Source organism: Schistocerca nitens, chromosome 10, assembly GCF_023898315.1.
Source record: "Schistocerca nitens isolate TAMUIC-IGC-003100 chromosome 10, iqSchNite1.1, whole genome shotgun sequence".
In the NCBI taxonomy this organism is placed as follows: domain Eukaryota; kingdom Metazoa; phylum Arthropoda; class Insecta; order Orthoptera; family Acrididae; genus Schistocerca; species Schistocerca nitens.
The window spans coordinates 87,688,881-87,707,059 of NC_064623.1; the positions used below are offsets into that span (position 1 = coordinate 87,688,881).

Genomic DNA, 18,179 nt, shown 5'->3' on the forward strand with positions numbered 1-18,179 from the left:
CACCCATGTTAGGAAGTTAATTTCTAAATTCAAACTGTAGGATCACAATAAGGTTTCCAGAACTTTATTCCTATAAGAATCCTTGAGAAATCTACATTGAATTCATCACAGACTGCTTGCTGCTGTCTGGCAAATGGCATAGTAAGGGATCCAAATTCCACATAAACAGTTAAAAATTTCTTATGGGGATCTACATGTAGTTACAGTTTAAAGTGAACTATTTTTCGGTATTAAGTTACAAGCACACTGCACTATATACTGATCACCACAAAATCTACTTGTCTCATTGTTCTTGAACAAGGGTGCTGTCTTTAATATGTGTACTAACTCCTCCTTTTCCCATATTAGTTCTGCATGAGTAAGCTGCTATAGTGTAATTTTTATATGTAACTTATCTAACACTATGGTTATGTGGTGTTCAAATAGGCACAGGATGTCTGTATTTTCATAGCTTTCTAGATTTTACAAACAGACAAGAAGCTCATATACCTTATTAGTCAATTGTGAAATGTTTTGTAAGCTAAACTTTTCTGCGAAATCTTAAGTATTTTGTTGGGCTCGTCTTTTATTTTGACTTCTTTCAACACAGGATGCCTGAATCCTGACTCTTTAAAAAGGTACCTCTCTGACGCCAGCAACCAAAGAGCTCTTAATTTGTATGATGGTGCGCCCCTGTACATTTTCTGCAAAAAGCTCAGCCAACATTTCTGAACCATTCCTTCAGGTGTAAATTGTGTCTACTATATCCCCATCTCCCAATTGTATCAACAGCCAATACCCGCATATGTGACACGAATAACATGGAAGCTATATATTTTATTTTTCATCTTCAAAGTACTCAGTATTGTTGTTGTGGTCTTCAGCCCAAAAACTGGTTTGATGCAGCTCTCCATGCTAATCTATCCTGTGCAAGCCTCTTCATCTCTAAAGAACTACTGCAGTCTACAACCTTGTGAATCTGCTTACTGTATTCACCTCTTGGTCTCACTCCATGATTTTTTCACCCTACACTTTCCCCAGAACTAAATTCTTCATCAATTCATGCCACAGAATGTGTCTTATCAACCGATCCCTTCTTTTAGTCAAATTGCGCCACAAGGATTTTGTCTCCCCAATTCTGTTCAGTACCTCCTCACTAGTCATGTGATCTACCCATTTAATCTTCAACTTTCTTCTGTAGCACCACATTTCAAAAGCTTTCATTCTCTTTCTGTCTAAACTGTTATTCATCTGTGTTTCACTACTATACATGGCTACCTTTCACATAAATACCTTCAGAAAAGACATCCTAACACTTCAGTCTATATTAGATGCTAACAGATTTCTGTTATTCAGAAACGTTTTTCATACCATTGCCAGTCTGCACTTCATATCCTCCCTACTTTGTCCATATTTAATACTGTGCATTATAAATGATATATTTGTACTTTTGATGAATTTATTGTATAAAACATTTTCTATATTCATCTTTAATGGTGGGCCACAGATCCCCCTCGTTTTCATCTTGAGCATTGCTATGCATTCTTACTTGGTTTTGGGATTGTATTCACAGCACCACCAGCAGTGTCCTTGGAAAAGAATTCTGTGTGGGTCTCGAGCTGTTCTTTCAAGCAAAACATGCTTCTACTCAACACACTTATGGCGGGCTTGCAGAATTCGAAACACAGATTTGAGAGTGACACTTCTTATTTCCATACCATCCATTAGACATAGCTGAACTGAGCCCCAAGAAAATCCAGTTACTCTGCTACAAACTCAGTTGTCCTTCGGCTGTTCCAGTCTGAAGTCCACTAATTACCTTGAAATTTTCAAATGTTTAGGATTTTGAAAGACGTCTAGAACGTATCCAATTAACATACAGGCATTTTTTAAACTTTAAAGCCAGTTATAAACTTGATTTTTACCACAGCCTCACCTTTTGTGATGTTTTCAACAACTCAGCAAGTTCTGTGGAGTCTTTTTCCAGGCAGGAAGCTGCATGGGCTACTGTTACAGCAAAACGGCTGCTGCAAACAAATTCAATACTGGCAGACGAAACCTATTCAGGCGACATGAGGGGCAACAGTAGACATGCAAACAGTTGCACAACATACCGCTAGTGAGAGAAAGTGGCGCTCTGCAAGTTTCACCTACTTAATTAGTATTGCAGGTAACTTTTAGGTATCCCCTTTTTTTTGCATTTAGTGAAAGTGGATGAGGAAGATCACTAAAGTATATCAGTCAGCAATATTGAACGCTGTGGTCATTTGCCTTGCACTCCAAGTGCCAACTTTGTGGACAACAAAGGACTCAAGATGGACCCCTGTGGGACTCCAATCCTGCCTTCCACAATTATAAATGCCTATCTCCTATTTATGGAACTGATGAAAGCTGCTTTAATGCAGGTGGCAGGTATTATAGCACAAATGGTGCCAAATTTGGCGAACAGCTAAGAGAAAGTGACAGATCATTAATGTACATATATTAGACACAACAAGGAACCCTGTGTTACACCTTTTAACTACCTTGTATTATAAGTGACTATGTGAGGATATAGAACTAATACTGGGCGCTCTCTGTCAACCACATGTCAGGTATTCTCGTGGCAAGGGTGAGAACCTTGGCAAGCAGCTCAGTGAAGGTGAAATGCTATTAATGAATATTAGACTCAACAAAGGACCGAAGATGGGACCCTGTGGTACATAATTCCAGACTGTTACCCTTTATAATCGCCTATCTTGTCGTTAATGAACTGTTATAGGTTGCTTTTTGTCATGCAGATGGTGACTATTTTGCTGACAGTAGCATCAATTTGGTGAACATTTTAGTGAAATTAGAAGATCATCTCTAATAGTAAACGGCTAAAATCATAGCATAGTATACGTTACATTGCCATCTATCGGCTACCAAGTGCAACAGATATTTTCAGTACTTCGTACACACCTCCAAAAAGGTTTTACATCACCTCAATTCCGAGACTGCAGGAACCTGTACAGAAAACTGGAATAGAGACCAACTTAACCATCATTTCTGCTCATGAAAACCACACATTGCATGTTGTACCATCATACAGCGAGACCTTCAGAGTTGGTGGTCCAGACTGCTGTACACACAGGTACCTCTAATACCCAGAACTCGTCTTCTTGCAATGGTGCATGCCTGTATTTGTTGTGGCCTACTATCCACAAGTTCATCACGGCACTGTTGGTCCAGATTGTCCCATTCCTCAATGGCGATTCGGCGTACATCCCTCAGACTGGTTGGTGGGTCACGTCGTCGATAAAGAGCCCTTTTCAATCTATCCCAGGCATGTTCGATAGGGTTCATGTTTGGAGAACATGCTGACCACTGTAGTCGAGCGATGTCGTTATCCCAGAAGAAATAATTCACAAGATGTGCACGATGGGGGCGCGAATTGTCGTCCATGAAGACGAATGCCTCACCAATATGCTGCTGATATGGTTGCGCTATCGGTCGGAGGATGGCATTCACGCAACGTAAAGCCATTACAGCACCTTCCATGACCACCACCAGCATACGTCGGCCACACATAATGCCACCCCAAAACAGCAGGGAACCTCCACTTTGCTGCATGCGTTCAGCCTGATCGGGTTGCCTCCAAACATGTCTCCGATGATTTCCTGGTTGAAGGCATATGTGACACTCATCGGTGAAGGGAACGTGATGCCAATCCTGAGCGGTCCATTCGGCATGTCGTTGGGCCCATCTGTACTGCGCTGCACTGATTCGAAATTGCAAATATGGACCTCGCCATGGATGTCGGGAGTGAAGTTGCGCATCATGCAGCCTATTGCGCACAGTTTGAGTCGCCTATCTCCTCTACGGGGGCGAACAACATCGCTTTGGTTCACTCCGAGACGCCTAGACACTTATTGAGAGCCCTTGCTGGCACAAAGTAACAATACGAACGTGATCGAACCGCACTGTTGAACTACAGACAACACGAGCTGTGTACCTCCTTCCTGGTGAAATGAGTGGAACTGATCGGCTGTCGGATCCCCTCCGTCCAATAGCCGCTGCTCATGCATGGTTGTTTACATCTTTGGGCGGGTTTAGTGACATCTCTGGTCAATAGGACTGTGTCTGTGATGCAATATACACAGTCAACGTCTATCTTTAGGACTGCTGGGAACCGGGGTGAAGTAAAACTTCTTTTAATGTGTGTATAATAATTAACTGAATTTAAAAATTTAAATGCAGTCATGATGTACTCATTAAGATGTGAAATCTTACGTTACAGGTTTAACACAGTAAGACAAGAACTAACGTTAAAAACTGTTAGGATAACTCACAGCACACAAATTACACAGATTATGTTCATATAGTATTTGAGAGCACTTAGCGTCTTCCAAACCCATTAAAAAAGCTTTTTCTCGCTGATTCCCCCGCAAAATGACGAAAGCAAAAAAAATAATCACTTACCACCTATTCGCAAACCATACAGCAAAACGTAATCATCAGGCATTACGTTTTAATTTTTTACTTCTTTAATACCAACTCTATTCTCAACATATTTTTTAGACGGTATATACGTATGAGATGCATGAAATACTCATTGGTGAAGTAATCGGACGTTTGAAGTAGTTTTATGCATGGGAGTTCGATTCTATAGAGAATGGCGGGGGGGGGGGGGGAGGGAGGTGTTACTGGTTAAAGTATTAGTTCTAAAGTGTATTAGTTGTACAAGATTCATTAATGCAAATTGTATACAAGAAGTTGTTGTATCCATAAATCAAATAGAATATTTTATATTGAAGTACTTTATCTATTTACCCACCTTGCCTTACGCATATTGTCATTGACATGTTGCAGATCATCTCATCTCAAAAGGCTTCCTCAACAGTTTTGTGCAATTCTTTTCCGTATGACATTCAGCTAGATGAGACATGATTTTTCCTCATAATGGGTTGCCTGGCATTTTAAATCTGGGTTTTGTGATGCCTAAAACTATTGAGCTAGATATGTTGCTAAACCTCGCACAACCCAGAGGCCTCAGAATTATCAATCAAGGAACTTAGCCATCTGAATTACAATGTGTTGGACTCTGTCCTTCTGCAACCAAATATGATCAGACATTTCCTGTTTTTCATGTTTAGGTATTACCCAAGTTTCCTACATCTACAAATAAGAATTTTCATTCACATAGCCTTTAAAACAGTATGATTCAAACTGATATTGTGATGACATCATAACCCAATGATAATATAATATAAGATGGGTTCCTTACCAACTCTAACATATGACAGGGATTTAGCTTACAGCAGAAAACTACCTTTGTTGTGAGCAGACTACAGCATTTTACACACTCATATTACACTTGACTGAGACAAGGCATTTGGAAATTTCGCCAACAAAACCACAAAATCCGACACGATGGAGCTTACTAGTCTACAGTTTCCGATGGTGTAAATCCTTTCATTTTCAAATCTTTTTTAAAATACTGATGACTTCAATACTTGAAGATCTACTATTCTTTTATGAATGGATATGAATAAAACCTCTACTTATTTATCAAATTGTGCAAAGTCCCCAGGAGTATATGGACTTCTAGTATATCGTGGCCAATGGCCTTTCCACAGTGGTAACACCAGTTCCCACCAGATCATAGAAGTTAAGCGCTGTCAGGTTGGGCTAGCAGTTCAATGGGGGAGCATCCGGTCTGCCGAGCGCTGTTAGTAAGTGGGGTGTACTCAGCACTTATGAGGCAAACTGAGGAGCTACTTGATTGTGAAGTAGCGGCTCCAGTCTCGTAAACTGACATACGGCCGGGAGAGCGGTGTGCTGACCACATGCCCCTCCATATCCGCATCCAGTGACGCCTCTGGGCTGATACTGACACAGCGGCCGGTCGATGCCGTTGTCCCTTCCAAGGCCTGTCCGGACGAAGAGTATATCCTGCGTATTACAGACAACTAGACACCAACGGTAGAACCCTGTTATAACTCAGCTAATAGCCTTAGTAGTGTCTGTGTGGTGGATATGCTACTGCTTTCTGTCATGCAAATGTTAAATATTTTTCTGGTTCTAATGATGATCTTAGGGAGCAGCCCAGTAAAAGTGGAATAATGTGTACTGGATACAATAAACGAAGCAAAATAGGACTCTGTGGTACTTCACACATATGCATGTATGATATCTGAGGAATTCATATACCACAGATCGCTTTCTGTCACACAGGTGTTGAGTATTTTAATGGCAGTAGTGGCAAACGTGACAAGCAGGTCAGAGAAAGTGGAAGTTCATTTTCTGTATTGGACACAGTGAAGGATCCAACACAGATGTCTGTGATACATCACATCCGATGGCATTAAATTGTAAGTGATTATCTGGTAGATATGCAACTGATAAGCAGGTAACAAAAAAAATTGTATTTGGCAGTAACTCTGCAATTCCTCATCCCAGTTCAAAGCGAAAATGCATCTAGCAAAATCTAGTCCCACCGACAAGTTTAACAGTTCAGTGAGACGAGGCAATCCAGACTCTCTGATGTTCGAGTCGCATTCACGCAATTTTTCTTTTTTTTCAGTTAAAGCATTAAACTATATCCAGTTCACAGCTCTACAATGTGGTACCTTGTGTATTTCTCTCTGTCACTGTTTCCTTTATTTAAACGTTAAGTGATAACACAAAATTCTTACAGATGTAAACCACCTCTTCGTTTCGTCCATGACACAAATAAAGCCAATAGACAATAATAGTGGATACTGTACCAAACGCAACAGGTAGGCTACATTAGAGTGCACGTTATAATATGCACAATAATTCCAGTCTGTACATCTGAGGTCCACGCTTATCTTCACAGAGACAGTATGCATATTTACGACTAACGTTCGCTTTAGAGAAGATGTTCAAAGTGACCACCTTATATTTGCAAACACTTTGCCACTCATTGGTTCATACTTTACTGGACCCTATGAAATATACCTGTATCCACCATTTCCAAAATGGGATGCATATGGGCTAATAGGTTGTGTACATGGCTTGGTGGAGTGCTATAAACTTGTTCCTTTAAGTGTCACGACAAATAAAAATCTAGTTGGTTACGGCCTGGGCAACGTGGAGTCCACTTTCGACGTCCATGACCAATCCATTTCATTTAAATAGTTACATACATTCATCCCAAAGTGTGGTCGTGCACCATCTTGCTGAAACCGTGTCTTCGCAAATATGAAGTGGAATGTTTTCTACTGCATCACAAAAAGTACTGGAAATTAATGTATGGTAGAGTTGCGCATTCAACTTGTTAAACAATAGTTAAGGGCCCGATAGCACATCCTTCATGATTGCAGCCCACAGGTTTTTGCCAAAGCTTGCCTGAAAGCCAAGTACCTGTGTGACATGTGGGTTGTGTTCCGACCAATAACGGCCACTGTGGAGGTTGAAAATACCTTCACGACTGAAGCTAGATTCGTCAGTCCATATGACACGATTTATAAAACGTTTGTTACCTTCCACTTAATGCAGAAGACAATTACTGTACTTCTCGGATGTAGTGAGTTAATGTGTAATGCACTCAGGTCTTCATTACGCAACACTTCAGCAAGCAGACTTTGAGATATCTGGAACTGTCTTGCAATATCGCAGGTGCCTCACCGAGGTGACTGATGAGCAGATTCAAGAATCGCTAACTCTGTGTGTTGAGTATATTTAGTCCTTGGACAGGCCCTATTACTTGTAAAGGAATATTACCAGTTTTTTGAGGGCGTCACTCGAGGTGACAAAAAACATTCTTATTGGGATACTTTGAGGGTACTGTGCAGCATAGGCATGAGCAGCAGCAGTAACTTGGTTATCGGATGCACTCAGCACCAAAAGCATCACTTTTGTTCTCCACTGGGAAGCCTAACTACACATTAGTAGACACATACATGCAGCTTAATGGTTCCCACTGTCATATTATAGGCTATTGTCATGTCAGGAAATGGTGTTCAACCTGACGAGTAATCGAACCATAGCTCCACAGTGGATGTGGGTTTAATGTCCCAGCAGTCTACTCAGTGAGCTATGGTACGGTAGTGTGGGGTGATACACGTTCGTCTATGTGCTCCATTATATGACAGCATTGCGAACTCCTCTTTTACATACGTATGTTTTCAAAATGCACCCAATCTGATTTTGCTAGATAAACTTTTGTCTTGAATCTGGATGAGGAATCGCATGTTGATCTCCAAGCGTGGCGCTCATCCTTCATACAGTATAGTGATTTCTGTCATGTCTATTTTAGTGGCAGTGATGCCAACCTTGGAATGTGCATTACTGGCCATTAAAATTGCTACACCACCAAGATGTGCTACAGACGCGAAATTGAACCAACAGGAAGAAGATGCTGTGATATGCAAATGATTAGCTTTTCAGAGCATTCACACAAGGTTGGCGCCGGTGGCTACACCTACAACGTGGTGACATGAGGAAAGTTTCCAACCGATTTCTCATACACAAACAGCAGTTGACCGGCGTTGCCTGGTGAAAAAATGTTGTGATGTCTCGTGTAAGGAGGAGAAATGTGTACCTTCACGTTTACGACTTTGATAAAGATCGGATTGTAGCCTATCGCGATTGCGGTTTATCGTATCGCGACACTGCTGCTGTTGTCGGTCGAGATCCAATGACTGTTAGCAAAATATGGAATCGGTGGTTTCAGGAGGGTAATACGGAACGCCATACTGGATCCCAACAGCCTCGTATCACTAGCAGTCGAGATGACAGGCATCCTATCCGCATGGCTGTAACGGATCGTGCAGCCACGTCTCGATCCCTGAGTCAACAGATGGGGACGTTTGCAAGACAACAACCATCTGCACGAACAGTTCGACGACGTTTGCAGCAGCATGGACTATCAGCTCGGAGACCATGTCTGCGGTTACCCTTGACGCAGCATTATAGACAGGAGCGCATGCGATGTTGTACTCGACGACGAACCTGGGTGCACGAATGACAAAAAGTGATTTTTTCGGATGAATGCAGGTTCTGTTTACATGATGCCGACCGTATCCGCGTTTTGGCGACATCGCGGTGAACGCACATTGGAAGTGTGTGTTCGTCATCGCCATACTGGCATATCACCCGGATTGATGGTATATGGTGCCATTGATTACCTCTTGTTCGCATTGACGGCACTTTGAACAGTGGACGTTACATTTCAGATGTGATACGACCTGTGGCTCTACCCTTCATTCGATCCCTGCAAAACCCTACATTTCAGCAGGATAATGCACGACCGCATGTTGCAGGTCCTGTACGGGCCTTTCTGGATACAGAAAATGTTCGACAGCTGCCCTGGCCAGCACATTCCCCAGAGCTCTCACCAAATGAAAACGTCTGGTGAATGGTGGCCGAGCAACTGGCTCGTCACAATACGCCAGTCACTACTCTTGATGAACTGTGGTATCGTGTTGAAGCTGCATGGGCAGCTGTACCTGTACACGCCATCCAAGCTCTGTTTGACTCAATGCTCAGGCGTATCAAGGCCGTTATTACGGCCAGAGGTGGTTGTTCTGGGTACTGATTTCTCAGGATTTATGCACCCAAATTGCGTGAAAATGTAATCACATGTCAGTTCTAGTACAATATATTTATCCAATGAATACCCGTTTATCATCTGCATGTTGTAGCAATTTTAATGGCCAGTAGTGTATATTAGAAACAATAAATGACACAAGACAGAACCCTGTGGTGCCCCACCCCAGACTGCACAATATAGTTCTGTCTCACAAGCTGCGACATCGTCGCGAAAAAACACAGTGACCCGTATATGTAATAAGTTTCCTCTAATTTACGTCTATGGTCACAATCTTTTCTGTTTAACATATTACCGGTTTCGGTCTTTAATGACCATCATCAGCATTAGGACTTTGCTTTTATGAGACAGATCTGATGATGGTCATTAAAGACCGAAACCAGTAATCTGTTAAACAGAAAAGATTGTGACCATAAACGTAAATTAAAGGAAACTTATAGTGCTGTCTGTTCGGTGTACAGGAAACTGACGCAGGCTGCTTTCTCAGCGCTAGTGCAGGAGGCTTCGGCGGCAGTGGTGCCAACCTTGGCGAGCAGGTCCGCGCGCGCGGCCCTGGGCCCCTGGCGCTCCGCCTCGTCGACGACGAGCAGCGCGAGCAGCAGCGACGGCAGCGCCACGGGCAGCGTCTCGCAGAGCGCCGCGAAGTGGTCGTAGCGCGACCAGCCCGTCAGCACGACGCCGCGGAACGCCGGAGTCTCCACCTCGGAGGCGGGCACCCCGCCCGACACCAGCCGCATCCACGCCGCGTGGTTGGCAGCCGTGCGCCGCAAGTCGGGCGCCAGCGCCGTCTCACCGGACGCTCCCTGTGGGCACAACACACCTAGTCTCACCGCTCTGTCACCACCAGACGACACTTCCGTTTTGTACTTGAAAAACGTACAGGGTGACAATTATTGAACAATATGAAATAAAGAATGGGATTTTCACTCTGCAGCGGAGTGTGTGCTGATATGAAACTTCCTGGCAGATTAAAACAGTGTGCGGGACCGAGACTCGAACTCGGGACCTTTTCCCTTAGCGGGCAAGTGCTCTACCATTTGAGCTACCCAAGCACGACTCACGACTCGTCCTCACAGCTTCAATTCTGCCAGTACCTCGTCTGCAAAGTTTGGAACGTAGGAGACGAGGTACTGGCAGCTCGGAGAGCTCGAAAAAGTAGAAAAAATTGGAATCCTAAGAAAAATAACAGCAGCGAAAAGCAGCAGCAAAAAAATACAGATTAAGATCAAATGCAGAACTACATCGGAAAATTTAAAGGTTAACAGATGTAATGAGATGAAGGAAAATCCTGTGAACATACATGTAGGTTAAATAATGACCGCATAACTAAACGAATCCTTGGCTAACTAACCAAATAGAAATTGAAAACCTCATAGCTTAGAGAAGTAGGAAAATAAGTAGAAAATGTGGGAGTCCACATGCACCCAATAAGAAACAGCAGGCTCTCAAAACTGGGTAAAAATCAAAACCCGGAAGAGCACAAGAAGAGAAAGAACAATATCCTCGAATAACGAGAGAAGTGTTAACTCGAAGAATTTACGCACTCTCTATAAGCCTAATCCGAAATAAAAAATATTGGCCAGTTGCGAGTAGGAATAATACAGTGAGGGTTTCGTACACAGTAAATTATGTATATATATGGTTCATCCATACTGGGAATCGAGAACTCGAAGATTTTTGCCTGTAATCGTTATTGATACTGGCAAGATATAGGTCCCAGGGATTCCAAGACATTCGAGAATTTTTTAATTTGAGTTTTAAGTCGGATGGCAAGTGACAAACGAAAGTTTTTTTCCGTGTGATGTAATTATAAATTAACGATTTTCGGATTTTTTCTTTGGTTGTACTGCTAAACGTTGATTCTTGGCATATTTCATGATTCGACGTCAACAAGGAGTACCCTATAGGTTTTGATTGAGTTTGCAACATATACGACGTAAATGACCATATCATTTGGGTGCATTTACATGTATGACATCGCCAAGGTGGCATACACCTGAATATGTGAAATAAATTTCAACTTGATATTCCCACTCGTTCCTGAGAAAAAAAGTGACCTAAAGAGACGGATGGATAGAAAGTAAGTGTGATGTTAAATACACATTACTTTTTTCGTGTGATATAATTACAAATTACATTTTCCAGATTTTTTTGCTTTGGTTGTTTTGTGAAACCTTCCTTCTTGTCAAACGTCATGGTTCTAGGTCAACGGGAAATAAGCCTATTGTTCAGGTTTTGATGAATGAGTTTGCGAGTATCAAGGTATGTGACACAAATGCCCATATGTCTTGATTTACATTAGCTTAGAACCTTAAAATATTTGCTCCACTAAGGGACTGTAAATTTTAGTATGTCACATACATTTCAAGTTGTTAGTTCACCCATTCCTGAGAATAAAAGGTGTTTAACTATCGAGCAGACATACATCTGGTACCGAGCGCCGCGGGTTTCGACTCCGCACTGGACGGCATGGACCTCGATTACCACAAGAGGTCTCTCCAGCCGTCGCGCTGTAAGCGGTGGCTGCGCTCACGCCCCTGGCCTGCGTATAACGTGAAGGCGCCATGGTGGAGCACGTGGTCCCAGAGGCCAATAGCAGCGTACTCTCTCAGGTATTTAAGCGCCTGCTTCTCACTCAGCAGGTCCTCGACTTCTATCTTACCATTTATGGCCGTCCTATCGCCCTCACCCCCACCCTTAAGTACCTTGGTGTCACCCTTGACGGCGCCTCTCCTGGACCCCCCATCTCTGGACAATCCAAGCCAAGGCACGCTCCCGACTCTGTCTCCTCAAGCTGCTTTCTGGCTGCACATGGGGTCTGGACCACCATCCTCCATACCAGACGGACAAATGAGTGACACAGTGATTCTACCAGGCAGGGCCGGCCACGGCGTGCCAAACGTCACGCGTGCAGTGGGTTCAGGCTGCAAGCGCGCCTGCTCGGTCCTCCCCGGAAGTACGCGGTTCAGCGCCACGATTCATTTAGCACTGCGGTGCGGTATGTTTAGGTCGGCACGACTCCATTTCGCCAGGATTGTGGCCTCAGCGCTATTCACCATTCGGTATTTGTTCGTGATACGAAGGTCGTCCATAAAACGGGACAGTCTAGCGATCTGTCGTCACAGGCCTTTAAAAATGATTGACACAGGAGAGGTATGAGAACTCTCGATATGTATTCTGCAGTCGCATAAGCGACGGGTACTCCAGGTTACCTATGAAACGCCGTCACAGTAGCAAGCTATACGAATTTAAAGATTTAGCTGGCTACGAAAGAGCAGAGACTTACAACGATTGACAGACGCGATTTACTGCTCGGCACATCAAACAGCTCTTTTTGATCTAAAATTAAATTTTCCCTGAGACATGTAAGTCTCTAATTTATCAACGATAACGTTGGAAGCTGAAGAAGTGAATTAACATTTGTGCTGTGGCTGGGAACCAGGTCTTCTTGCTTACTAGGCATCCTGGTCGCAGCATAAATTTTAATTCACTTCTTCAGCTTCCAGCGTTATCGTAGATAGAGACCTAAATGTCTGAGGGAAAATTTAATTTAAGATCTGTACGATCACATGTAGTACAGCCTTTCCCATTACGTCCAATGCTGGGCTGCTATTAGAATATCGGAGAGCCGTGGTAATAGTGACAATATAAGGGGAGATTTGGAGTTTTTATTGCGGAGGGTATTCGACTTGGGTAGTTCGTGCAGCTACGTTGACCATACGTTGTAATGGTCAGCATATCTGCCAAGTAAGCAAGAAGAGTCGGGTTCATGTCCCGGCCGCAGCACGAATTTTAATTCATTTCTTCAGCTTCCAATGTTATCGTAAAAGCTTTTTATACTAAATTTCCAGGCATAGATCACTTGAAGAAATTTGTGGTACGAATAGTAAAATTTCTCTTGTCGCATGTAGGGTGTCAATTGCAATGGGCTTTGATGTGACTGATCAGAGAGCATGGAGACCGTAAACATTACTGCGAAGTGCGTTGGTTAAGTCAACGGGGCATGCCTGGAACGATTTTTCGATTAAAACTAACTACTGAATTTATGAAGGAAACAGGAGTGCAGGAACGAGAATGAGAACATTCTGAATGGATTGCAGACCTCGCGTTTTACTTGGACCTGACTGCAGTCTGTCCACAGTAAGACACTGCTTTCCTCAGGTAATTCCCACGTACCCATAACGAAGTTGCCAAAGTACTACAATACAATGCGTAAAAGACATTTTTTTCGATTATGAAACTAAATAAGTCACGATTAGGAGGCAATCTGAGTGTGAAAGTCTGTGAAATTGTCTACCTCTGTCCATACCCGACAGTCTGTACCAAATACGACTTAATGTCTTTAGAGAGCCAAGAATAATACAATAATACCGAATTTGAAACTTCCTGGCAGATTAAAACTGTGTGCTGGACCGAGACTCGAACTCGGGACCTTTGCTTACTGGCGGAAGTAAAGCTGTGAGGAGGAGGCGTGAGTCATGCTTGGGCAGTTCAGATGATAGAGCACTTACCCACAAAAGGCAAAGGTCCCGAGTTCGAGTCTCGGTCCGGTACACAGTTTTAATCTCCCAGGAAGTTTCATATGGGCGCACACTCCACTGCAGAGTGAAAATCTCATTCTGAATACTGAATTTTTTGAGAAACATCAAATATAGATCAAGTACAACTGCATCACCATTTAACCCTGAAGTATTCACGGGAATTTCCGTTACATTATTGGTCGCCTGGGTGACAGCTGCCCCCCCCCCCCCCCGTACTTTAAAAGATTAACAATGATGATGCAAAATAGAGTGAATACTTCCACAACCAAAGGCATAGTCGACATGTAATACGATGAACCTCATCTCTGTTGTCAATTTCACAAATCTGAAATGTCCTATAAGCGATGACATCACGTGGGTTGAAATTATCTTGACCTTTTACTTTATCGACTTTTGGTCAGCGTACATGAGCAACGGTGACCCAGCTGTTACCGTGTTCATTCGTATCCTTGTTAGCGAGAGTGAAGTTCTAAACTCCACCGCAAAACACCGATGGCCCATGCAAGATGATTTGGGCGCTTTCGCAATTATTGGTAGTAATAGAAATGTTGTCTATTGCTTTAAAACCTGTAAGACGCGAACGCTTACTCCTCCTAAAATGACGCGGCATAACTAATATGCCTCGATGGACGCTGCACGTGCGGCTGCTCGACGACTGACGCCGTCTTTCCAGGTTCGTTACTTACACAGCTGCCAGTTATCAAACCTCATCTTCCGGACTGCGGCGCTATGGCAGGGGAAGCGGAAGGGCGGTCACCGGAAACGTTCATTTCTCGTGGCCAGCCGCCTTGTTAAAACTACAGGCGGCCTGGCGCGGTACATAGGCAACCAGCTACAACGCTTTCGAGACGAGACTTTCGCCCATATGAACAAATACACTACTGGCCATTAAAATTGCTACACCACGAAGATGACGTGCTAGAGACGCGACTTTTAACCGACAGGAAGAAGATGCTGTGATATGTAAATAATTAGCTTTTCAGAGCATTGACACAAGCTTGGCGCCGGTGGCGACACCTACAACGTGGTGACATGAGGAAAGTTTCCAACCGATTTCTTATACACAAACAGCAGTTGACCGGCAGCGCCTGGTGAAACGTTGTTGTGATGCCTCGTGCAAGGAGGAGAAATGCGTACCATCACGTTTCCGACTTTCATACAGGTCGGATTGTAGCCTATCGCGATTGCAGTTTATCGTATCGCGACACTGCTGCTCGCGTTGTCGAGATCCAATAACTGTTAGCAGAATATGGAATCGGTGGGTTCAAGAGGGTAATAAGGAACGCCGTGCTGGATCCCAACGGCCTCGTATCACTAGCAGTCGAGATGACTGGCATCTTATCCACATTGCTGTAACGGATCGTGCAGCCACGTCTCGATCCCTGAGTCGACAGATGAGGTCGTTTGGAAGACAACAACCATCTGCACGAACAGTTCGTTTGCAGCAGCAGCTAGGAGACCATGGCTGCGGTTACCCTTGACGCTGCATCACAGACAGGAGCGCCTGCGATGGTGTACTCAACGACGAACGTGGGTGCACGAATGGCAAAACGTCAATTTTTCGGATGAATCCAGGTTCTGTTTACAGCATCATGATGGTCGCATCCGTGTTTGGCGACATCGCGGTGGCCCGCATCTCGTGGTCGTGCGGTAGCGTTCTCGCTTCACACGCCCGGGTTCCCGGGTTCGATTCCCGGCGGGGTCAGGGATTTTCTCTGCCTCGTGATGGCTGGGTGTTGTGTGCTGTCCTTAGGTTAGTTAGGTTTAAGTAGTTCTCAGTTTTAGGGGACTGATGACCATAGATGTTAAGTCCCATAGTGCTCAGAGCCATTTTTGACATCGCGGTGAGCGCACATTGGAAGCGTGTATTCGTCATCGCCATAGTGGCGTATCATGCTGCGTGATGGTTTGGGGTGCCATTGGTTACACGTTTCGGTCACCTGTTGTTCGCATTGACGGCCCTTTGAACAGTGGACTTTACATTTCAGATGTGTTACGACCCGTGGCTCTACTCTTCATTCGATCCCTGCGAAACTCTACATTTCAGCAGGATAATGCACGACCGCATGTTGCAGGTCCTGTACGGGCCTTTCTGGATACAGAAAATGTTCGACTGCTGCCCTGGCCAGCACATTCTCCAGATCTCTCACCAATTGGAAACGTCTGGTCAATGGTGGCCGAGCAACTGGCTCATCACAATACGCCAATGAATGTGGTATCGTGTTGAAGCTGCATGGGCAGCTGTACCTGTACACGCCATCCAGGCTCTGTTTGACTCAATGCCCAGGCGTATCAAGGCCGTTATTATGGCCACAGGTGGTTGTTCTGGGTACTGATTTCTCAGGATCTATGCACCCAAAATGCGTGAAAATTTGATCACTTGTCAGTTGTAGTATAATATATTTCTCCAATGAATACCCGTTTATCATCTGAATTTCTTCTTGGTGTAGCAATTTTAATGGCCAGTAGTGTATCATTTCAGTGCACATTAATCAAACAACCGACAGAATCGTCCTTCAAATGATCAGAGCAGGTTCACTTATCGCTTCTGCTTCCTGGTTGATCTGTCCTGTTATCTGCCAATGTTATAATATATTCGTCTTTTTTTTTCCTTTCTTTTCTGTAACAGCGTGTTTACAGAGTCTTCCATTCCAAGCAATGAAAGTCCATACCTCCTGATCTTCATAAAAGCCTGTGGTGCTTCATATCTCCTTCCTGTTTGGGGCTCTATAATTCACACGCAAGAAGTTCTTTTCTCTGTTTTATCTTCATTTTCACTGAATAAAACACTGAAAAATCAATAACTTACCTATCGATATAGTAACGCAAATGGTAACAACAATGGTTGTGTGGGTGAGAATTGTTAGCTGGAGCAGACAATGTGGATAAACTTATTTTTGCACTTCCTCACAACAGTAGATTCAAGCAAGAGTGGTGAAATCGATCCCAAAGCCAGAACATTATGACCACCGACCTACAGTCGATACAAACTCATCCAGACGATAGCAGAGCCACCTCGCGAGGAATGACTGCTAGTCATACACCACCACAGCGCACGTAGTATCAGTGAGCGAGCTGTCTGTGTGTAGAATGGGAAAGGCATGCAATCTATCCGATTGTGATAGCCCGGAGGCTTTGCGCGAACATTTTGGAAACTGCACGACTTGGCGTGTGTTCAAAGAGTGCTGTGGTGAGTGCGAAACCACACGTCGAGGGTTTGGACGGCCACCTCTTATTACAGATGTCAGATGTCGTGGACTGGGCAGACTGATAAAACAGAACAGGCGACGAACTATGGCGGAACTAACATCAGACTTTAATGTTGGGCAGGGTGCAAGTGTGTCTGAACACATAGGGCACTGTACACTCCTAACGATGTTCCTGCACAGCTGACGTCCATGTGAAAATGTTAACACAACGGCATCACCAACTATGATTGAAATGGGCACGTGAGCATTGGTACTGAACGCTGGTGGAGTGGCAGAACGTTGCATGGTCTGATGAATTCTCATACCTTGTTCATCGTGCCGCTAGGAGGAGGCGAAGACATGGTCTTCTAGGGGACAATACCTTGACACATGTATGGCAGGATGCAGACAAGCTGGTGGCGGTTCCATTATGCTCTGGGTAACATTCGCATGGACATACATGGGTACAGTGGAGCTCGTGCAAGGCACGATGATGGCCAAGGAGTATCAGACCAGACCATGCACACCCATTCGTGACTATCATGTTTCCTGACAGCAGTGGCATTTTTCAACAAGGTATTGCGCTATGTCATAAGGCCAGGCATGCAATGGAATGGTTTGAGGAACACAGTGATGAGATCCAGTTGGTGTGCTGATCCCGCAACTCGCCACATCTGAACCCGATCAAACACATCTGGGATGTGATTGAACGTGGCCTCAGAGCTCGTCGCCTTTTGTTAGGAATTTACTGGAATTAGATGACTTGTGTATGCAGACATGGTGCCAACTCCCTCCAGCGACCAATCGTGGCCTTATTGTTTCAGTGCCACAATGTGTCGCTGCTGTTTTCCGTGCCAAAGGGGGCATACCGGACAGTGGGTAGGTGGTCATAATGTTCTGGCTGATCTGTGTTCGCCGGCGGCTGTGGCCGAG

The 18,179-nt window shown here is 44.1% G+C and overlaps 1 protein-coding gene across 1 annotated transcript in view; it reads right to left on the bottom strand.

Annotated features, from left to right (window-relative positions):
- Window positions 1-18,179, bottom strand: part of LOC126209902 (hexosaminidase D-like) — a 121,664-nt gene that overhangs the window by 16,810 nt on the left and 86,675 nt on the right. Inside the window, exon 6 of the mRNA XM_049939024.1 lies at window positions 10,042-10,320. Coding sequence (XP_049794981.1) covers window positions 10,042-10,320 — 279 coding nt within the window. The remainder of the gene's footprint in view (window positions 1-10,041; window positions 10,321-18,179) is intronic.